This window comes from Corella eumyota, chromosome 1 (genome assembly GCF_963082875.1).
Source record: "Corella eumyota chromosome 1, kaCorEumy4.1, whole genome shotgun sequence".
NCBI classification, from domain to species: Eukaryota; Metazoa; Chordata; class Ascidiacea; order Phlebobranchia; family Corellidae; genus Corella; species Corella eumyota.
This window is the reverse complement of record NC_137490.1, coordinates 5,895,385-5,917,694: the sequence shown is the minus strand read 5'-3', so window position 1 is coordinate 5,917,694 and position 22,310 is coordinate 5,895,385. Positions and strand designations below refer to the sequence as shown.

The following is a 22,310-nucleotide window of genomic DNA, read 5'->3' as shown; positions in this document are numbered from 1 at the left end:
GAAGTTATTTTCTCGAATCGCGAATGGAAATGTACTGATGATCAGTATTTGGTTAATTATTTATGCACCGCACAATCCACACATCCACCGAGCCGTTCGTTAATTCAAAATAGAAAAACAAAAGAACAGATAAGACTAATTTACTAAATCCTGCACTTTTTAATAAAATTAAATCGAAACAAAAAAAAATATTTTTTAATATTGATTTAAAATTTAATATTCTGAATAATCTCTAAATTTTGCTTTAAAGCGCCTAATTTTACCGAGACATGATCTATAATAGGGTGGTATATTTTATCAATAAATTTGAGTTCCATAAGCCTTTAAGCCGATCCAATATTTGTGCATTGGAGTTATTTTTAATTCAGTAATTGTTTTAAAAACGCAGCCATAATTAAATAAAAATTTGATGTAATATAGCTGTTAAATTAAATCGAAAATTGTTGTTGTTATGTTTTAGTCTATGAGAAAGGTCAAAACTAAAATAATAAAATTGAAAGCACTTACTATTATTCCAATTACGTTATATAATTAATAAGGGAAGGCTTAGGCTATAAAATTAAACCCCTTCGGGATAATTACATTTTTAGTGTGTTTAAATTAAATGTAGAAAACAATCCACAGACAAATGAAATCGAATTTTTCGGAATAAATAATTAATAAAAATGAATCGTTTCGAACGATAAATCTTGCGAAATAATTTTTTTTATTTCAAAAGATTTGTCTTAAAAAACAACATTTTAAAAAATTATTAATGAAAAAATAGTAAATGGTTATTTAATCTGTGTTTTGAAATAAATATGATTAAAGGTGTATATGATATATTGCATTTCTATAAATAATTGATTTTTTCCTAACGCCTGGAATATCTTAATGGCCATCTCATTAGCACACTTTCTCGAAACGACAATTAAAAAACGAAAAAAAAGCAATCATATACATAATTTTAATATAATTGTAAATTTTTATTATTTTATCGTTATCACTAAAGACCATGTGTTAACATGTAAATAATAGTTTCGCTATTTAAATTTTAATATGTTCGATTGAAAATTAATCAATATTATGCATTATTATCAGAAATTAAATTTGAAAACAACACAAGGCCTTTATATACACATGGGGGTTTTGAACTTTTTTAAATATAATATTGTAATAACATAATTATCACAAGAGTATTTAAAATTTCTTTATGCCATAACCACATTAGTTAAAAGAGCAAAAAGTAAGAAAAACGGTTGTGGCAATAAGTAGAATGAAAAGTTATTATTTTAAAAGAAATAAAGCGTCGGCATTGCTGTTGATAATTTTACTCTGTAGCTCCACCTTAAGGGGAAAAAATATTACAAAAAGGTAACATGGGAAATCTTTTTTTTTTAATTTACTAAAATTTTGTGATATTTTTTTTTATTTACCCGAATTTTAACAAAAACAGGTCCAATAGCACACCCTTACCTGATAAAAATATCAAAAAACCTATCCCCTTAAGGGAATATGAATAAAAGTTTAATAAGTAAATAGTAGGATCAAAAAATAATGTTTGCACAATTTTTTTGTAAACCTTATTTTGCAATTTTATAGTGACACATGGCCATACATGATACAAGAACTACAGTAATTTCTTGCTATTGTATTGCACTAATTTGTTGTTAAATTTTCAATCAAAATATTTTCAATTTAATCTTCCCCAGCAGGCAAAGCATCTGTTAATTTCTTAATAAATTTAACTCTTAATTCAGTTACATTGTCTCCTTTTAAAACATCTTTACGAAAAAAAGTTTCCACTTCCATTTGAAGCTAAAAACACATAAATAACACCATATTATTTTTAGAGCTTAAGTGCAAGATGTCAATATAGTTTTCTTTAAAAAAATGAACAAAAATAAATAGGCTACATTTCAAAAAATTTAAGTCCCCAAAATAAACCGTAACATACCATTTCAAGACCACCTCTTATTGCACCACATAACACATTTGAGTAATCCAAACTTTGGTGATTGTCGGGTAGTTCAACAAATTCAACAAGTGGATTACTATCAAGTATTAATGAAAATTCATCATTTGCTGGTGACCAATTTGTTACTGCAGGTGTGACATTTAAATACATCTTGAATGCATTCTGTAAGTTAAAATAATAATTTAGTTAATTTTAAGTTTAAGTTGTTTCCACATAAAATTGTTTACCTTTGACAAAACTTCTGCAGTTTCACGAAAGTCCTGGCATTTTGCCATGTTAGATCTTGCCATAAAATCTTCCACTAACCTAACTCCTATGTTGTATCCCCTTTAAGCATTATAGTAAACTTATAGCTAAAGCCATACTTTTTGTAACTTAAATATAAATGTTTACTAGCATAAAATATCTTGCGCACTACAAATATGTACAGCAAAATTATTTGTAACACAAGCTCATATAAACATTTATAAATTTTAATCAAAGCAATACTTACATTTTGTCGAGTTGTTTGTTTACTTCCTCGTCTGTGTCATAATCTTTAATTAATTGTGATACCAGAGCACCATAAGTAAGCGTAAACAACTCTCCAACCTAAAAGAAATTGGAAAAACACAAAAGATTAAAATTGTTTTTTTACAGGAACATAATTACAACATGCCGACATAGCAACATTTTTTTTTGTATATATATATCTTTACACTAGATGTGGGAAAGTCGAATGCGTGACTTAAACATTGAGTAACATCAGTTACCCCAACCCAGTCTTGGCCTGGGGCAGTTTGGAATATTATAGATTATAATTGCCCGATAATTATACTGCTGATTAAGTGCTGGCTTAGCAGAAGTTCATACTGTATAGGTAAACATGCTCAGAATTCGCTTTTGATTTTTTATTATTATTTCTGTGTTTAATTTATAAGTGCCTTTTAGTCTGCCATAAACTGATAACGCATAATTCTAGCATTAATTATGCGGATTTAAAAAATAAACTAGACTAAGTAACAACACCACCAAACTACTAGGTAGGTCATCAACATAAATATCACCTGTACTGACCATACGTCAAGAACAATAACGTTAACTTTATTAGTCAGACAATTTAAACTGGGCCATATGTTACGTTACTAATTACATTTTTGTAATAACTATTTGTAAGGTTACTCACCAGCTTTTTGTTTTCAAACGATTTTTGACCAGGTTTTGACATATTTTATTGGGTTTTGCAAAACACTTTTCCCAAAAATAAATATTTTTTGTAAGCAACATTTAAGTGGTGAAGAAATTAACAAGTTTGATCCGCATGATTGATTTAAATTTTTTGTTTATCCCTAAAATTTTAAAAAAATATTTAACTTGGTTAATTAGATAAACAATTTTCTAGTAAAATCAAAGTAATAGCTATAATAGTTTATAATTGACTTCTTATATATAAAAATGTTTGCCTATGTTTAATTACAAGATATTTGCTAATTATTTAATATATATTAAAGTATTCTTGACTGCAAAATTTAAAATCATAAAATTACATAAATTTTATTTGTGTGAACAAAGTGCCTGTAAACAACAATATTATATTTCATTACATACTTAATTGTAAATATTCTTTCTGAATAAATATTCGCTTTAAAAATGAAATACACAAAAAAGGGAAAACATAGCATATTTAAAAACAAAAAACATAATTTTAACAGCTTGCCTTCCCAAATAGTTTTAACATCAAAAAAAAATTGAAGCAAGTTTAAATTACCAGAAAAAATGATGTACTTTTCAAGAAAATACAGCAATATACTGAGAATGCAAATTAATGTAATTTTTATGCAGAAAAATAAAATTTTTGACACGAAAATGTGGCAGTACTGGCATGGCAATACCAAAGAATTAAAACCTAAGAAATTTATTCATTAGTTCAACTTAATGTAGGTAAACAGCTTACATAAAGGCTAGTAAGCAGCACATTAACATGATTGCAACAAAATGTACCAACATCATTATACTTTCAATCAAAGAAAAACAAAATTAAACGTTATTTAGATATCTCGTAGTTTATGAACCCAGCATTCGCATAAATTTTGTGTAAAATAACATTTTATAAGAACATAAAACACTTAGACAATTAAACAATTCTTTCGCAAACATCACGTCTCCAATTAATTTTTGTTAATGCATGTCACAACAATCAACTTTTTGTTCACAGGGCAGTTTTCTTGACACTTTGTTTTATTGGATGTTGCTGAACATATTTTGTTGACAGTCTAAGTGGTTCTGTTGCAGGCCTGGGTGCAGAAGAACTAAAATCTCTTCCAGACATTCTTGTCATCCCAGGGTAGCGTGTTGTTGGTACTTGGTAGTGAGAGTTGTTGTTGTTGTTGTTATTGGATGCTGGCTGTTTCATGGAGAATGTTCTCTTCGGCTCAAATCCCGACGGAGAAGATCCTCGACCGTTTGATTTCCAACTCCCTGATCTTGCCTTCGATCCACTTTTGCTGTCAGTGGATGACAAAGTGCTGCTGTTCGAGTGAGATTTATCAGAAGTCGAGTCATTACTTTGTCCTTAATAGTTAAACAGGAGATTAAAATAAATTTAATTCAACAAATATTTGAATAAAATTGTAATCTTTTTTTAAAAAATTAAAACCACCATTATTATCATGGTAGGACAAACAACATTAATACAAGTCCTACCGGTATTTCTACCTGATCTATTCTCGAGAGTGTCCAAGACTACATCAGGTGTAGCTTTATGAATGTTTCCTGATACATCAAGTGCTTGTAATTGGTCCAAAGCATTCTTCATTGTGTCATCAATATCCTGAAATATTAAAAAAATTAATTTACAAAAAACTTCAACAGGTTAACTTTTACGTAAAATGTTTTTTATTATTAATGATTAAATTTAATATAGCTTGCATCATGCAATAGAAGCTGCATAGCAAAACATCATGCAATGTAAAGAATGTCTGACAATAGTTACCTTAACATATGTTTAGAAACAAAATGACAAATATTGCATAACTTTTAGTTTATGGATAAAACATAAATAAATTCAAACATGTGTCTTAAAATTACATTTGCATGTCATGAAGGCAATAGTTATATTAAAATTAAACCATGACTACATGCAGTCTTAAAAATAAACATAAAACATTATAAATGTGTTAGACAAAATTTACTAAAAACCCTTGTATATTAGGATTAAGATTTCCAGATGTGCGTTAATGTTTTCTTTATATTAAATATTAAGTGATGTTAAATTTGTGCAATGCAAAATGTATATCAGTTTACATATACCACAGTTGTATGCTTTAAACTTTAAAAAGCATGTACATTATTTGTACATTGCATGCAAAAACACACTTATATTGGAAAAGCATAAAAACAGTTAAGTGATTTTCAAGCAAGCATGACCGTTTTACAAGGTATAAAACTGAGACAAATTACAATTGATGCGAACAAATTTGCAACAGACGTAATATAAGAAAAACATGAAAAAAGCTGAAATTAAAATCATGTCGTGACCATCTTACTTTTTCCTCGCCCTCCGGTATTATAATACGAGGTATCGTGCCAAAACCCTTTTTCTGAAAAACACACCAATTTTTGCAGAAAATCGTGAAGAAAATCAAAAAAAACACAACAAGTCAAGTATATATCATATTAATAGCACATTCTATTTTGCATACCATTTTCTAGGTGTTAGTTTTTATATTTTAACACCATATACTAAAGCCATGCCATACGTCAATAACTACAGTACATATATTATTTATATAATACACATGAAGGAACAAGTCTTTGAACTTCTTAATGATAAATTTGTTTAAACATATCAGACAGCATGATAAATTAACACATGTATTTCACATGTATACATTAAAATAGGGATTGGCTTATTGTTAGAACCTATAGTAAATACATAACAATATAAGTATCACAAAAAAGGTTTAAATTTTAAAAATTTATCTACATATTAATATTTAAAATCAACAAAAAATCTGTTGTCGCAACATTTTTATAAATAAACTAAAGTCTTTAATACCATTTAAAATATTTTTTTAAATTAGAAAAATTATGTTTTACCTGGATAGTCTCGTGATCAATTCCCGAACTTGAACTACTACTCCGATGAAATCTTGCGATCCTCTGAGCAACACTCATGGATGCGGGATCTACTCCTCCTTGGACATCCTGCTCTTGGTTCTTCTCATGTCGGACACTCCCAGATCGTAAGACTTTGGAGCTTTCTGGAGTACTAACTAAACCTTCGACAAAAATTTATATTTTTTTTTTTATTGTTCAAAAATCAGTTTTTTAAATTGTTTTACAAAAATTATACAAACTCAAGTTTAAAAATAAAACAAAACTAAAAAATAACTTGGCACCCAGAACCCAGCTAGTTTTAACTTAGAAATTATATTTACATATTTTCAATGAAATTATAAAATTGAATTTTTAATTTCACAAACCTGCTGTGCCAGTTTTGGCAGCTTTACTGGCAAGACTAGCCATAGCTTTTTGTTGTTTAATATAATCTTGTACATTATTATATCGATCCAATGATTTGGTCTTCATTGGAAACTTTGTGGTTTCTGATTTTGTTGGTTCAGTACTCAACCTCCTATAAAATTAACAAGCGATCCAATTATGTTACCAAATAATAAAAATTGTATATAACACAAACAGCAAAGAAATTAAATAATCTTTTACAAGAAAAATTGAAGAAGTCGAAAAATTCATACCCTAAAGAAGGACAGCCCAAAAACATTAACTAAGCTGTAGTAAAAATATTGCTTAACAGAAATTACTGAAAAATTGAAATAATGATCAAGTTACCTGTTGTTGTTAGGAACAAAAGCCGACATTTTGTGAGTGGGAGACTGAGTTGTGCTTCCGCTATCAAGACTAACTTCTGACTCTGCTCGACTGGACATTACATCAGATGCCAAATCACTAAACACAAGTCAAAAACATCAAATAAAAACAAAAATAAAGTTAATTTTATTAGGGTCAATTTTTTGGAATATTATGATAAATGAAAAACACATTAAACTTATACCTTCTGGCATATTAAAAAACATTTTAATACATAAACAACCTTACTGACCTTTTAAATAAAAGAATCATTATAATGAAAAGAAAAACCATATATTTAAATCCAACTCCCACTTACACTATATCCTGCACAGCAATATACGCATGAGGGACCAGGCCATCTTTTCCTTTATTATTTCCCTCCCACCAATCCTCTGATGCTCTTCTGTACAAAGTTAGAACGTCTCCCTTGAAGAAGGTTAATTCTCTATCTGATCGACCCTTGTAATCGTACCTTGCTATACCTTCAAGAAACTGCTCTGAATCTTTAAAAAAATTAAAGGTTAAATAGTTTAAATATTAGAAGAAAAATATATTTTTTAGTAAAATTTTCAAAAAGATTGTCATATAGCCAAAAAATTCAGCTTCTTTTTTCATTAAAAAAATGGAAAAAAAACTTTTTAAGATAATAATTCTGTAAAAGAAACCCAATTTTACATGAAAAAATTTCACAAAGGCCTTAATAAATAAATTAAACTTGTGCATTAAATAGATCAAACAATTGAAAAATTTAACTTCAATTTTATAATTTTTACCATCATCACTTATACTGGAATGAGCTGAAGGGCTATGCTGTTCAGTTGAGGGATGATCTTGGTCAGTGTTTGGGTCAACAATCGTGGTTTCATCGCCAACAAACTCCTCCGATGCCATCACCTTCTCATAAACTGGACCATCCAGGACAGCTGGGAAGATTTCCTCGTGGTAAAGAACAATTGTCTATTTAAAAAAGTTGTATATTTTAGTTGGTTACAAAATCAAAAAAAAATGTCTTCAAAACATAACAAATAACAAATTTGATACAAAAATTTGGTAAAAATAAAGTAATTTTACAACATACTATATTTAAAAAAAATTAAATTATATGTTAAAATATTGAAAAATATTATTGAAAACGTAAGGCAGTATAGAACATTATTTTATAATCATAGAGCATTTTTACCTTAATAATTTCATTGACATTGGCTTGGCATGTAACTTGGTCATAATTATCAGGTACTGGTAACAATGTGGGACCAAAACAAACTGCAATGTTGTAAGCATCCATCATATTTTCATCACTGTTCTGTGATAAACTAAAAAAAATTGAACAGTTAAATAATTTTTTCACATATTTTATTCTCAAAATTTAAAAAAAAATTATTTTTTTGAAGAATTTAAAATAAATATTCCAATAAAATATTGTTGCATTAACATTTTTTTTAAATAGTATAACATACTTTTAAGTAAGTTAAGTAATAGAACAGTTTTTTTACATTTAAAATATTGAGATATCAAACAGTAAACAAAAGAACACATTAAAATGCATAATAGTGTAAAATCATTAAAATAAAATGTATTATTTGTACAGTACAAACAATACATTTTTATTTATTAATATTACAGCACTTTTTTATGGAATTTGCCAAAAAAAATTTTAGAACTTACTGGTTAAGAAATTGGAATAAATATCTCATAACAATAAGAACAGACTCCGGAATATTCAGAATTATTTTTCGAATCTTCGGTACTCTGTCATCCATATTTGCCGTGTCTAGAAATACAAATTTTTTAAAGTAACTAATCATATTGGGTTAACAAAACTTGCACAAGTTTAGAATAAGAATTAAATTAGACCATAAATATTAGTTACATAATTGAAATATTGTTAGAATTAAAAATAACACTCTTGGGTAGTTACTTAGTGTGACTCATAAAAATTTTCTTGTTAATTAAGTCACAAAGTTTATAATTAATTTCCTCAGATAACTATGACAAAACACAATTTAAGCAAAAATCTATTAGGCTTCTAAAAATCCTAGTTTATTTATAATTCTAGTTTATTTATATAAAAAATCAATATTTTCTGTAGATTATCCTGTATTTGCTTGACAATTTTAATTAAAAACCAATAGAAAATGCAAACCACAAAATTTTCGAATTTTCATAAATTTTACAATTTATGTAACTTACGAGCACACTGCACCAGATCATCGAACACATATCTTGGAAATAATTTCTCATCAAGTTGGCGGAAGTAAAGTTTAAGCAAACCAGCAACAGAGTTGATGTCAACTTCATCTTCCCTCTCACTCACTGGATCCTCTCCATTTTCGAACAAATTCTTCAATTCTGTGATTTCCTAAATATTCAAGAGAAATATAAAAAGTTAGAGATAAACAAAAAATTGAAAAATAAGAAATTTAAATCAAAAAATTCAATAAAATTATTTTATAAAACCAAAATTAGTTGTTATATATAATATTTTATATGACATAAATCTACTTTCTTTATTTAAAAAAAGATAAACTATTATTGCAAGGGTCATATTTTGATGTTATACAAACCAAGTTAAAAGCACTCACAATTGGTAAAAAAACTTAAAAAATTTGTTCAAAGCAATTTTAAAATTCTGTAAACAAACCTGGTGTGAGCCAGGAACCCTGAATATTCCAAGATGATGTAAACCATACAAGTTGATCACTCGAATACAACTTTCAACCACTAGAGGGATTGAACGTCCAGATTCCTAATTAAATTTTTTAAGTAAGTAAATATTTAAAAAATAGTATATGTGTTTTTTTACCTAATTTTTGAAATTAAAGATTATAGTGTGTAGATATATATTAAAAATTAAACTTTATTTTTTAGATATATACTATTTAAAACATTTATACAACAATATTTTAAAATATTAAATAAAGTTAGTTACAGGCAAAAGGTCATGCGATATCATACCTGTAATTTCCTCATAGACCTGCGTGGCCTGGCCACAAAATAACAATATAATTTAAAGTCAATTTAATGACAATAATATTGCCTTGAAATAACAACATTCAAACAAAAGTGCTACTTGAGATTTAGGCCTTAATCTTTTGCAAAATTATACAAAAGACGCAGCCAATTGCTAAAATTTTGTAATCTCAACAAAAACTATAAATTTAATTAAAAAGTTTTAGGTATTTTTTATTTTTTGTTGCAAAACAAGTAGACTCATAGCAGTAACATTTGAATGTTGGTAATTCGTGAGCAATATTTGGTGCAGTAAACTGCTAATATACCTTTAAATAAGATTGTAGGTTAGTGGAGAAATGGCCCAATGACGGAACTAAATTGCTGGATTTTGAGCGCTTGCGACGTCCAAACCCCTTTTTTCTGGGTTTGGGTGCGACAGAAGGGGTACTTCTGTGGGGTTAGAATAAAAGCACATAAACAACATGCAATATTAAATCTTACACTTGCACAACACAGTTGTATACAATTGACAACATAAATTAAATGTAAACATTTATTTTTTAATAAAATAAAATAATTTTGAAACTATTTTTAAAAAACAAAAGTTTAAAATTGTGATTAAATATTTGTTGCAATAAAACACTTAAAATTGTTCAAATATTAAGTCTGTGAACTTTTCACTTTTACAAGGCAATAAAACCATTAAGCAATAGGCAGTTACTCAACATTTTATTGCATAGCAAATGTATCAAGTTCAAAAACTAAAGTCAAGAGTTAATATATTATCACTTAATTATACAAAGTTGCTAGTTAGTCCTTGCAAAAGCTTTAAAATATAACCTCTGTTAATTAATAAGTAACACATGCATTGGGTTAACTTAATACACCAATTACATTTGGCCCAAGCAGTTTAATAACCAAGTGACAATTAACGAATGCCTATATTTAGATTCAAGGTTTAAATCAGTGTGAGATATAATGCCTTTAACAACATACACAGGTATATTAATAACAAACATTAACATCAACGTGACATACATAAAACAAGCCAAGGGGATAGAAATGTTTATAAACAACTTTGTCATTTTTAAGTTTGAAAATTTTTAATTTAAAAATGTCCGAAATGGCATTGCAGATTGCAACATTATTTAAAGGTATATAAATTAATATATGAAAACTGTCCTATATAACTCAACCAAATGATTTCACAAAATCAAAACCTAATTTTCGACATGACTTATTGTTTTTTAGAAAAACATGTTGATATTGTTTATATGGTTTAGTTTATCTATTAAACCAACCAACAAATCAATCATTACATTTTAATAATGCATTTCATAACACTCCAATATTACACTGTGTAAATGATTTGGGTCACATAAATATTTTTAATATATATATTCTTGATAAAATTAAACCTATTCTTGTAAGGCATTTAAATTTTAAAATTATTATATTAAAAAACATACCTTGAAAATGTGTTGGTGTCTGCAACAGGGACTTCTAAAAATATAATAAATAAGTTATATTTAAATCACTAGTACAATAAATCAATACCCAAAGTTCAAGACTATTTAACATAAAACAAGTAAAAAGATATTTTATACTTAAAAATTATAACAAAAATATAGTTTAGTAATTACATATTAAATATATTTTACCTTCATTAAGAGCTTTTTCTAAAGTTCTATGACGAGCTTGCAGTCGATTTAACTGGTTACTTTTCTGCAAGTATTCTTCAAATTTCTAAAAAAATCAACAAAAAACTTAATCAAAATCACATAAAAATAAATTAACAAAAAATTAATATTTCTTTAAGCAGAAAATAAAAACAAGTGTTTAACAAATTTTACCTCCATATAAAAAATTTCCGTATCCAATAGTGTTGCTTTAGTCTTTTGAAATTCCTTGTTAATATAAGCGGGAGGAGGTGACGCAAATCTAAGAGCCGAGAATGGGGATAAATCCTTGCCATGATGCATGTGAATAAATGAGGCTGTTATATCGGTTGGAATTGTGGACCATAACTGTTCAATGGACTTATGAGTAGCACCAACAGTCTTTTTTAACTGAACAAGAGTATGATTAAAATTATAAGGAAAAATTCTCAAATTAACATCCTAATTATTAACTAAATCTGAAGTTTAAAAAAATAAGACAATTACTGTGATAGCTACCATACTTTAAAAACTTAACTATAAAATGGAATTAAAAAAATTATTATTTTTAAAACAAAAAATTTTAAATTATTACCTCCTCTTCGTCTGTATTCATCTGATGAACAGTGCTCTCCATCTCAGAACATCTTTTGTCAATCTCTCTGTGAAGTTGGGGAAGGGCAAGAGAGACTCGGCGCACTTCATCACCTGTGTAACCAGTGAACTGGAACGACGGAGGTGTCGCAAATGAGTTGTTGTTGTTATCCAAAAATCTGAAAAAATATTTTTTGTTAAGTTACAGGAAAAAAATAAAAAATAATTTTAGAAAACATTCAAGATACTATCTGTCTAAATTTTGTACAAATTTTGTACAAATTTTATGCACCACTTTGCCATAAATACAATACAAAATTATGTCCCAATCAGAAACAAGCTAGAAAACACTTACTTCTTTTTATCGGTGTCATGGTCAAGTTCCTTCACGGTCCTTCGTAATAATTCGATGCCATCAACTCTGGAGTGTTGAGCTGATCTCTCGGCACCACAATAAGTTTGCCACATTCGTTCAAGTGAACTGTGATATCCGATTGCCATTGTCTAAATAAAAAACAAAATTCTAAGAAAATATTTACTCTCAAATTGCTAGACTGTAAAAAGAATGTGTTTATTTTTTTGCCAATGTTAAACTGCTATATTGGCAAAAACAAATTTGATGCAAGATTAACTAGCAAATACATTAGGTAAGTGTTTAAAAACACTAATATTAAATACCTATTTATAAACAAAATATAATCAATAAAGTTTTAAATTGTTGTACAACACTATTAGTTAAACTTACTGATTTATCATTAACATTTAAATGTAAAAAAACGAGAATTATAAAAGGACCATCTAATTACACTGTATATAATTACAATTAACTTTTAGTAACCACTTTTTAATAAAAGTGCATAGGTTAGCAGTTACCGGCTTATTGAGGTGACTAATAATGATAAAGTTAAAAAGCTTAAAAACTTCACGCTAAACAAGTCATTGTGTATACTTTCCATGCTCTGCTAAACAGGAAGTACCTGCTATTTTACAACTCTAAACAACCCTTGAGATTTGAAGTGTATATTACAGGCCAAATTACAGACACTTTACTCATTTTAGGAAAAAATACTAAAACGGTAAATTTATGCAAATTTAAATAAAATTTTTTAAGTGGAAATTTGTAATGCACTTACATCCAAAATTCCGCCAACGTCTGATCCATAATATTTTTGCAATGCAGCGTTTGTGGCTTCGAGCTGTAGAATATATTCGTTTCTTGCTTTCACTGATTTTAATTTGCTCTCCGAATATTTTACAAGTCTCTGTAACAAAAAAAACGAAAAGTTAGATAGGTTGTGTCATGTATATAAAACTGTTTACAACTTAACATTAACATAACCTTAAAACATAAGTTCTACAATCTATTAAATGCCTGTAAATAAACATAGGGATTAACAGATTATGATGTTTTATATTAAGCTACCTCACTACATGTTAAAACCATTGCAACATATATTTTTTGAATAGCAGAGCATCAGATAAAAGTAAATGTTTAATTTAGATAGATGGTAGGAATGTTATGGTAATTTTGGTGATTGATTTGTTTATTGTTTAATTTAAACAAAACCACATGGTTAAAAATAAACTTTAATAAGATTAACTAAAAACAGAGTTTTAGTTGCAATAATGAGTAGAGTAATATAGTTGAAAACTTCATTAATTATACTTTAATGGAGTCAGCCAATTAGTTTGACAGTTGAGCTGTAAATCAACTGTACATCCTGCATGTGTCTATATAAACACCCACGAAAACCACAAATTCTATTTATAGTTCAACCTAGTTTAAATTGCATATATATACCTCTTACACATTAAAACTTAATATAAAAAAAACTCGAAATTTTGATAAACTTTTGAGATGCAAAACCATGTTTATAATATGCATGGCAGCAGACAAATTATATCATACATTATTCATAACATGCATTCAGTGCATACAGATTACATCGACAATCAATGTTTATTCGCATTTAAACATTTGGTCTTTTGTTCTTATGTGTTATCAAAAATTTACCTTCTCTTTTAGTTTTTCCATTTTTCGAAACGAAGTTGATCGTTTGACTTTGTTGTCAACTTTTGGGGAGTCTAAGGTTTTTTCATTTCGCTTTTCAAACTACAAAATTAAATATTATATTGATTTAGAAAAAGGTTTCAAAACAAAACAAAGTATATATACATGCTCCAAATTTGCTAGGGCTTTTAAGCCGAACTCTTTCTATTGTATAATTTTAATATCAAATGTTTAAAATTATTGTGTTAAAAAATTTAACTGTTACGCTTAAAATGTTTTTATTAAATGTTAGATTAACCTGTTTTTCCACTTGTTTTAGTTTGTTTTCAGCTTGAACACACTCAATCCAATAAACTTGGTAAAGCTGCATGGCTTGATATAACTTGCGCAAATCTTTGAGTAAATCTTCGTGAGAACTTAAAGTTATTTCCCTTGTCTAAAATATAATAAACTAATTTAATTAAAATTCATAAATCAAATTATTTGTAAACAATTGAACAAAATGAGATGACAACCGATGCTTAAGGTACAAGATCATTTAAAACAGTTTATTGCTGTTTAAATCTTTCAGTCTTTTTATCACACAAACAAAATGTAACCTGTTTATGTAGTCTCGAACAATCTTCTACCACTCCCTGTAACCTAGGAACCACATGATTGACGTAAATATTTGATATCATGGCATGATCTTTGCTCTCGCGTTGACACTGTTCTAACATTTGAAACCAACACAACACTGGTGATTGAAGGCCGAGGTCTGGTTGTTCTTTCCTGGTAATGATAATAAATTTGTTGATAAACAACTTTGAAGTGATGAATTTTAAGTCTTGACGATGTTTACTTAATAAAATGAATGTTGTAATTGTTTATTTATAAATTCTTTATTACAATTTCGTAAAGAATTGATATTTATTAATGAATTTTTTTATTTAATCCAACCATAAATGTACATAACTATCAGATTTTGAACCTTATTAACCAAAAATTATTGATAAATTTGTTACAAAATCAGAAATATTTGGCAAAAAATATATAAAAATTGCGTTGGATAATATAGAAGACTAAAAATAAAACCAAGTCTTACTTAAGAGCGTACACGTTTCTTTGTTTGGTCAAATATTTTTCTGACAGGACATCAAGCTTCCTTGCATATTCTGATTCAATTTCAGATTTTCGTTTAAAGAAATCTTGAATATCATTTATAAGCGATGTTCTAGATTCAGTATGTTGATCCAAACATTTTACTTGATCGTTTAGTTGTAGACGGATTTCTAAAAATAAAAAATTAAAATTAAAAAAAAATTGGGGGGAGAAAATTTTAGATATAAATTTTAAAAAAGATTGTTAATAAAAGGTTACTATAGTTTAGTTTTTGAAATCTTCCTTGATTTATTATTTAGAATTTATTTTGACAAAGTAATAACAAAAAGCCAAACAAACACAAATTAACGTTTCAAATTGTCAAAAATCAATTTTCAGTAATTATCAAGAGAGACACTGACGACAAAAAACAACAACAAAATGATCATTACGGGAATAAAGATCGTCCCTTATCTACTTTACTTAACAAACAATAACATCAGTCATTCTTGTGGAACAATTAACATTTCTTCTGATTTCAACCCAACAATATGTTCACAAAATAATAAAAAATCAGACAGCTAATTGTTTCGCTTTTACTGACTCACAATTCCCTTGTGTTAAGGTAGATTAAACCGTGGTTAAAATAATCCGAGTTTATTTGAAGTCAGTTAAGTGATTTATTATGATACATTTTGAGTAGGTTTACCGAAAATAAACAAAAATTAGAAAACTACCTGATAACCGCTGTTCTAGGCGATTACTACAATAACCCAAGCCAACTAATTGTTTCAATATAAAAAAGTTTAAAAAAACCCTTATATTTAGTTTATGATTTAACTATGTACATGGAGCATCAAAGCATATTTTACAACAACAAATTCTGCCACACAAATTTTTGGATAGTAATAGTCAACATTTTAGTACAGCAGTTCAATACAATGTACCAAGTTAGTTCAATGGTGGCTAGTATTAAGAGATTATGTATGCACTACTTCACAACTTCAACATGATTAAATTAAATCATGCAATGATGCGATTGCACACATTTAAAATTTAACAACTTGTCTGTAAATAAGACAACTTTAACCTTTGTAGGTTTGGTGTTCATGTTGATAGTCATCAATAGTAAATACCAGCCAATACCAAATATGGTGTGCAAAAAATGTAAGTTTTGGATGTGATATTTCCCTATTTTGCCATAAACATTAATCATCACACGTCATTTTTAGCTAGACAACAATTTTTAATTTAATTCGCAATTGTCTTCCGTAGAAGCAGGGGATATGAAATTCGCATACGACCAAATGTAAAGCCGCGGGCATTACATCGTTGAAATGACGTCATTTCCTGGTGTGTGGGAACCTCATCGTAAAAGTTCGAGCGACAAAAAGATATGATCTTGAAAAGAAAAATATTTCAACGGCACGAGGTTATTTGACCTTGAATAAAAAGTCATGCCAACAAAAATCTAAATCAAAATACCACACGCGCGTGTGCTATGAATGGTATAGCTGGAAATTACTATTGGTATTTTGTCACACTAGTTAAATAATACAATAAACCAAAGGCGATATTAAAATAACGGTTTATAAAGGGCAATATAAACGTTCATTCACGAAATAAGAATAAAATCATGGTGCTTTTCGATAAAATCAAAAATATCCGATCACTTTGAACTTGTTGTGCATACAATTAAACACTGTTCTAAGACAACGCATCCGAACCAAAATAAATAATATTAAGGTTATCATTTTAACAAAAAATTGTAGCATATATTATCGCGATACGTTGATTTCGCAAATTAAAAACAAAGTAAAACCACGATTATAAAAACAATTTAAGTTCTTATAATAACATGCTTTAGATTTTAAACAAGGACAGATGCCTAACTTACTAATACTGATTGTACTTAAGCATTTTAAGTGTTTAAAAACCACTTTAGCTTAGCGTTTAACAACGGTTTATGGTCCATCGTAAAAGCTGTTGAATCGCTTTATGAGCGAGCACATTATTGAACTTTTGAAACTATTTTAAAACAAATTGGCCGTGTTTGTAAACAACTCAACCTATTTTTACTTTGAATTTAAAACAGAAGCAGATAGTGGAATGAAATTGCTTTTGTTTTCAAGGGAATAAAACCACATTTACAAAAACATTTTAAGTACGTTGTATTAAAACTATATACGCTTCGTTTAATTATTAAATTTTAACGTTTTAAAGTAAAACATAAACGTAGGAAATAAAATTTACACAGAAATGTATTAAAATGTACCCAAATCGTGGACAATTATAACAAAAACAATGTATAGTCTACTAAACATTTCTTCGAATTTTGTTTGTCATACTATTAATTGTCATATAAAAAATACTTAATAGGTATATATATCACCACAGAAATAGGTATATATATCACACGAAAAAATTCAAAATCGATAATGGCATCACGCACAGCTTGAACTTAGAAAATAAATAAATCAACACAAAAAAGTAGCATCACCACGCTATGGAATTAATAATAATCCATCAACTACAACGTGCACATTGGATAAAATGTAAGAATTAGTTCAACGATAACGTATATACAATGTAGTCAATCAATTTATAACATAAAAGATTTGATGCGTTATAAATAAATTTAAAGGACATAATTCTGAAGTGTCACTCAATTTTTTTAGATATTGCTCCAAAAAATTGTAAAATTGTGTCAAATAAAGTTTACACAATATTAACTCACTTTAAATACTTTGCTACTCGTGATGCGATAGCGTGAGCCACTTAATAAAAAAAAAACAATTTAATATAAAAAGTGTTTTTGCATAAGTAAACAATTTCACGCAATTCGGAAACTAAAAGTCTTTCACACAAGTGACGTCACAAGTCGTTATTTCGGTCACGCTATATCGCAAACCAGCGCAGTTTCGCATTCCTACAATGTAACCCGAAACCTGCCCAAAACGACTAAACAACTTTCCATTGCGTCCCAGGGGAGTAGAAAATGTCCTTAAAAGCTTATGATTCCCGGTTAATAGCAATTCAGGAGCGGCGGTCACGACCTGGAATTGTCGCGGGACGTTTTGAGTGATTTTTAAAGCCTTATGAAGAAGTTTACAATGGGTTTATAACCGTTATTAAAGTTCCATATTAAACTAAAGCTTGACTGCTTTTCCTGTATAATTAGGAACATTTTTAACAATCAAAAAATAGCACAGAAAATTTTGAATTTTTTACTTCCTTATATGGTTTCATGATCGCGTGTTTTTTTAGTTTCGAGAATTTTAACATAAAAATCAACCAACACGTGGCATAGGAAATTAAAGTACGTCATTAAAACGCATTCAAAACTTCCGTTCTAATAATGAATAACGTTTATCGATCTCTAATTTGATTATTATGAATGGAAATTTGCAACAAATTATTTTTCCTAATTAGTTTTATTTTAAATTTCAAATCATAAAAATTGCCGAAATTCAGCTTTAAACGCTGTCCCAAATTACGGCTTAATTTATGAATAAGAATGATATGATTTTAAAAGGTCACAATGACAGTAGTTTTGCGGTAGTGACATATATTATGAACCGCGTCAACTCATTACAAACCAATTACACAACCATCGAATGCTTTTCCATGTCAATGAACAAAAATACCAAAAAGACTGATTGGCAATTTCCTTATTATGTCATCTGATGCACAACAGGATTTCTAATTACGTGTCAAATGTGGCGTATCAGTATTTAATGTCATTTAATAACATACTAAAATAATGTCGTACAGTTATAGGTTAAGGCGGTCGTTCTTTGGTTAACAGCTGCGGGTAGCAAATTTACATTTTCCTAACCATAAAATTAACGTGTCCGGTCATAGGTTTGTTAAACAATTGTTTGAAAGTCATGCGTTAGGCTATAAAAACCTTAAAGACTACACAAGCAATTTTGAAGTAACATGTATGTATTGTCTTTGTCCAAATATGGGTGTTGAAAAAAATAAAATAGTCGACTATAGTAGACAATTTTTCTTTAAATATGACAAGAAAAAAATCGGATTCCATTACGTTCCAATGCTATATTAAACGATAAACAATCCGAGAATTACAAACACTTCAAAACATTTTTTACTGATATAGACTTACAATAAACAAGTAACTAATGTTTAAATATTGTTTTCTCTCAATGTTGAGTTTAAATCCGCCCTTGACAATTTGCCAATACAATAAACTTAAAAATATAAGGACAGTTAAGTGCCCTGGCGTACGCCATAGATAAAAAAGAGGGTTTGTCACAAGAATGTCAATTACAGTTCTCAATTGAAATTTCCTAAGCCAATGGACCATACCCTCCAATAAGGCCTTTTTTAATGAAATTATAAAGGTATTGTAGTACATAAAAAATATAAATTCCGGCATGATAAGAAACTAAATTACTTTATATTTAGAAATTGTAATGTCCAACTCGGTTACCGTACGTATGAGTAACGATTTTATCTCCTGTACAACTCTCGCTTTTGACTGAACAAGACCTGTATGTTTACCAAGCTTTTGATAAAAACGTGTTTAAATTATGAGCAACATGAACTGGTGCCCATTTCCAAAACTGTCCGTCAAACTCTAATAGACTCAATAACGTTGTGTCAACAAAGCAAGCAACCTAATCGCTGTGGTTATTATCAGGTATACAAGTGGGGCCACCCAGAAATGCGTAGTATGTATTGACGACAAACGGTACCTACTTTAAAGTGGAGGTTATCGATCGAATCTACATATGCCTGTGGTCATTTAAACCTTCTAAGTTTACGAATAAAACTTAAAGTTTTAACATTTAAAAGTATTATTTAATAAGAACATTGTTTTACCTTTACCACAAACGTAAAAAATAAAGCAAACGAAATAGCAAAGTTAAAATACTGTTAAAGTTTCAACAAAAATATTGGATTTTCCGTATACAGTTTTACATTATCCACACACAAAAACCTAATATCCTTGCCAATATTAGAATTTCCGGCAGCGATTCTCCAGGGCCTGACATTTGAACACAAAATAAAACGACTGTGCACAGTTAAAAACCATAATGCCAGGCATTGAAATCGCTTTTAGAAAGCCATAATAAACGCGATATTGATTTATTGTAATAGAGAACGAAAGAATGTGAATGCAGTATCAACTCCTATAATAAAAAAACTAAAAAAGAAAACAGCGATTACGTTTTTGGACTCCCGCTTACATGAAATAAAAAACGAGGAACAATAAATTTAGGTTTTTTCTAAATAACACACAATTAATTAAATAAATGTTCATTATGGTTGGGTATTACGGTAAAATTAATTTGTGTGAAAATGAAAGATAATTAAGTACCACATGCAGTTTCAATTAGTATATATCCACGTCTCCACAACATCAAATACAATCTATTAAGCATTTAGATCACTTTGACACACGTCACATGCATGTAGCAATGCAAATCAATGCAATCTTTGATTTATACCGCGGGCTGTCCACTATTATGACGTGTCCCCCCTAATCGCTTTCACAGAGGCTTATCTTGGCTATGCGCCAACTACGCCCGGAATTTCGAGTTATAATTTCAGCAATGCTCACGTCACGAATGACAATAGGGTTTTGTTGGTTTGTATAGCGGCGGTCACGCCAAGTAAACGCGATAAAAGGGGGCAACGCTGAAGTATTATAAACAAGCAAAAGAATTACTACACCGGACTGGTAGTTTGGGTTACTTCAAGAAATCTTACTAACCATAGAGCATGGACCGTGTGTTAAAATTACCTGGCGATTGCTGACATACACAACAAAGCATTTTTTGTATCACCAGTTTTTGTGTTAGCCCAAGTATAATAACAAATAAAATTTCATTTGTTTTTGTATCGCTAATTCTAAAATAAATATAATTGACTAAGTTTCCCAGGCAGTCTGTTTATTTAACTTTATGTAAACAATGTGGCAATACACATCCAACTGCATTTCTATTAAGATAAACAACCCCAACCCTGTGTAAAAAATGTGTATATATATACACAAGAGTTGGTAACCATTGCAATTAAACTAACCGAACAATATAACAATGTCAATTAGGAACAACAAACAAATATACTGCATTTCCTTTTACTTTATTTATTTATGCAAGATTTCATTTTTATCCTGTTTTGTATATATACAATTATTCCTTTACAAAAAATGTTTTGGATTTAGTTTGAAACCATTCTATTATTTTTTCTTGGGTGTGACATTAAAGGGTCGCAAACAATATAGCCTAGCAAACAAACAAAACGGGAACGAAAATGTTGGGAACTGAAAAAAATATTTCATTACAAAATAAATAATTACATCATTGCATTATTTCTAATAAATGTATTCACCTTTCTTATAATAACTTAACGATTAGTCAACAAATTATAAATACAATAACCCTTTGTTTGTTTTAAAAAGTCAGCTAAATACAAATTTTAATTAACAAAGTCTTGGTACCATAATGTAACCCATTTTTGCTATCTAACTAATAGCAAAACAAACTTAAAAGTAAAAATAACTATTTAATTTACTGGTTATATAATATTATCTTATTACAAAACTTAAGAAAAACCACAAAGTAAAAAAAATATATATTTGCTGAAAATACCCATAACTTGAAATAACTAAAAACTTTAACAGACACAAACTGACAAAAGGAATAATAAAATGGATAAACTTTTCAATTACCTTTTATCCTTGCATCACAGTCAAGCAAAGGTTGCTTTTCCTTCCGACTGGCCATTTTCAATTTATTGTTTCACACTTGATAATTCCATAAATAGATCCAAATGAAAAATTTTTTTTAACAACACAGGTAGCAGGTAGATTAGTTTAGTTGCATAAAATAATTTTTCTGCTAGTTTTTTAGTTAATACCGTATTGTGTAAGAATGTTTAGAAAAAACTCAAGTCTGTATTTTAAATAAAATTTCTTTAAATTTTAAATTAAAAACCTTTTAAAAAAAAAATTTAAATTAAGCCTTTTTTGTAATTTCCTATAAATAAAAGCACAGGCTGGTACCTAGATGTTCTGATGTAAGTAAGCGATTGACTGCTCCTACTATAGTAAAAGAGGGGAAAAGTAGGAACGAAATCGCGGAAAACATTAAAAAGCGGAAGGGCTAATTACAGAAAACTTTCGTTGACGTTTTTAGCTAATTATTAGTTTTGATATAGAAGCGTATAATGAAAT

At 28.6% G+C, this 22,310-nt stretch overlaps 2 protein-coding genes across 4 annotated transcripts; both read right to left on the bottom strand.

Annotated features, from left to right (window-relative positions):
• Positions 1 to 792: 792 nt before the first annotated feature.
• LOC145748060 (trafficking protein particle complex subunit 3-like) lies at positions 793 to 3,245 on the bottom strand. Its single transcript, XM_082564934.1, has 5 exons — positions 3,123 to 3,245; positions 2,451 to 2,548; positions 2,185 to 2,284; positions 1,937 to 2,119; positions 793 to 1,797 (listed from the first exon to the last, which is right to left on the bottom strand). The coding sequence occupies exons 1-5, from the start codon at positions 3,162 to 3,164 to the stop codon at positions 1,678 to 1,680; spliced, it is 543 nt and encodes a 180-aa protein (XP_082421060.1). The 5' UTR covers positions 3,165 to 3,245; the 3' UTR covers positions 793 to 1,677.
• A 245-nt stretch (positions 3,246 to 3,490) lies between these two features.
• On the bottom strand, positions 3,491 to 22,060 carry LOC145745338 (SLIT-ROBO Rho GTPase-activating protein 1-like). Of its 3 annotated transcripts, none has more exons than XM_082563404.1 (24): positions 21,807 to 22,060; positions 15,108 to 15,294; positions 14,623 to 14,794; positions 14,322 to 14,459; positions 14,027 to 14,125; positions 13,146 to 13,274; positions 12,368 to 12,516; positions 12,014 to 12,191; positions 11,614 to 11,829; positions 11,422 to 11,506; positions 11,230 to 11,263; positions 9,764 to 9,791; positions 9,450 to 9,554; positions 8,999 to 9,167; positions 8,474 to 8,579; positions 7,989 to 8,121; positions 7,582 to 7,765; positions 7,125 to 7,311; positions 6,788 to 6,904; positions 6,421 to 6,572; positions 6,035 to 6,216; positions 5,482 to 5,535; positions 4,652 to 4,766; positions 3,491 to 4,507 (listed from the first exon to the last, which is right to left on the bottom strand). In XM_082563404.1, the coding sequence occupies exons 1-24, from the start codon at positions 21,859 to 21,861 to the stop codon at positions 4,146 to 4,148; spliced, it is 3,336 nt and encodes a 1,111-aa protein (XP_082419530.1). In that variant the 5' UTR covers positions 21,862 to 22,060; the 3' UTR covers positions 3,491 to 4,145. The 3 variants fall into 3 exon arrangements, with proteins under 3 accessions (XP_082419530.1, XP_082419516.1, XP_082419523.1); XM_082563390.1 differs by lacking the exon at positions 9,764 to 9,791 and adding an exon at positions 10,087 to 10,210 and having other exon boundaries at positions 3,492 to 4,507; positions 21,807 to 22,055; XM_082563397.1 differs by lacking the exons at positions 5,482 to 5,535; positions 9,764 to 9,791 and adding an exon at positions 10,087 to 10,210 and having other exon boundaries at positions 3,492 to 4,507; positions 21,807 to 22,054.
• Positions 22,061 to 22,310: the final 250 nt, after the last annotated feature.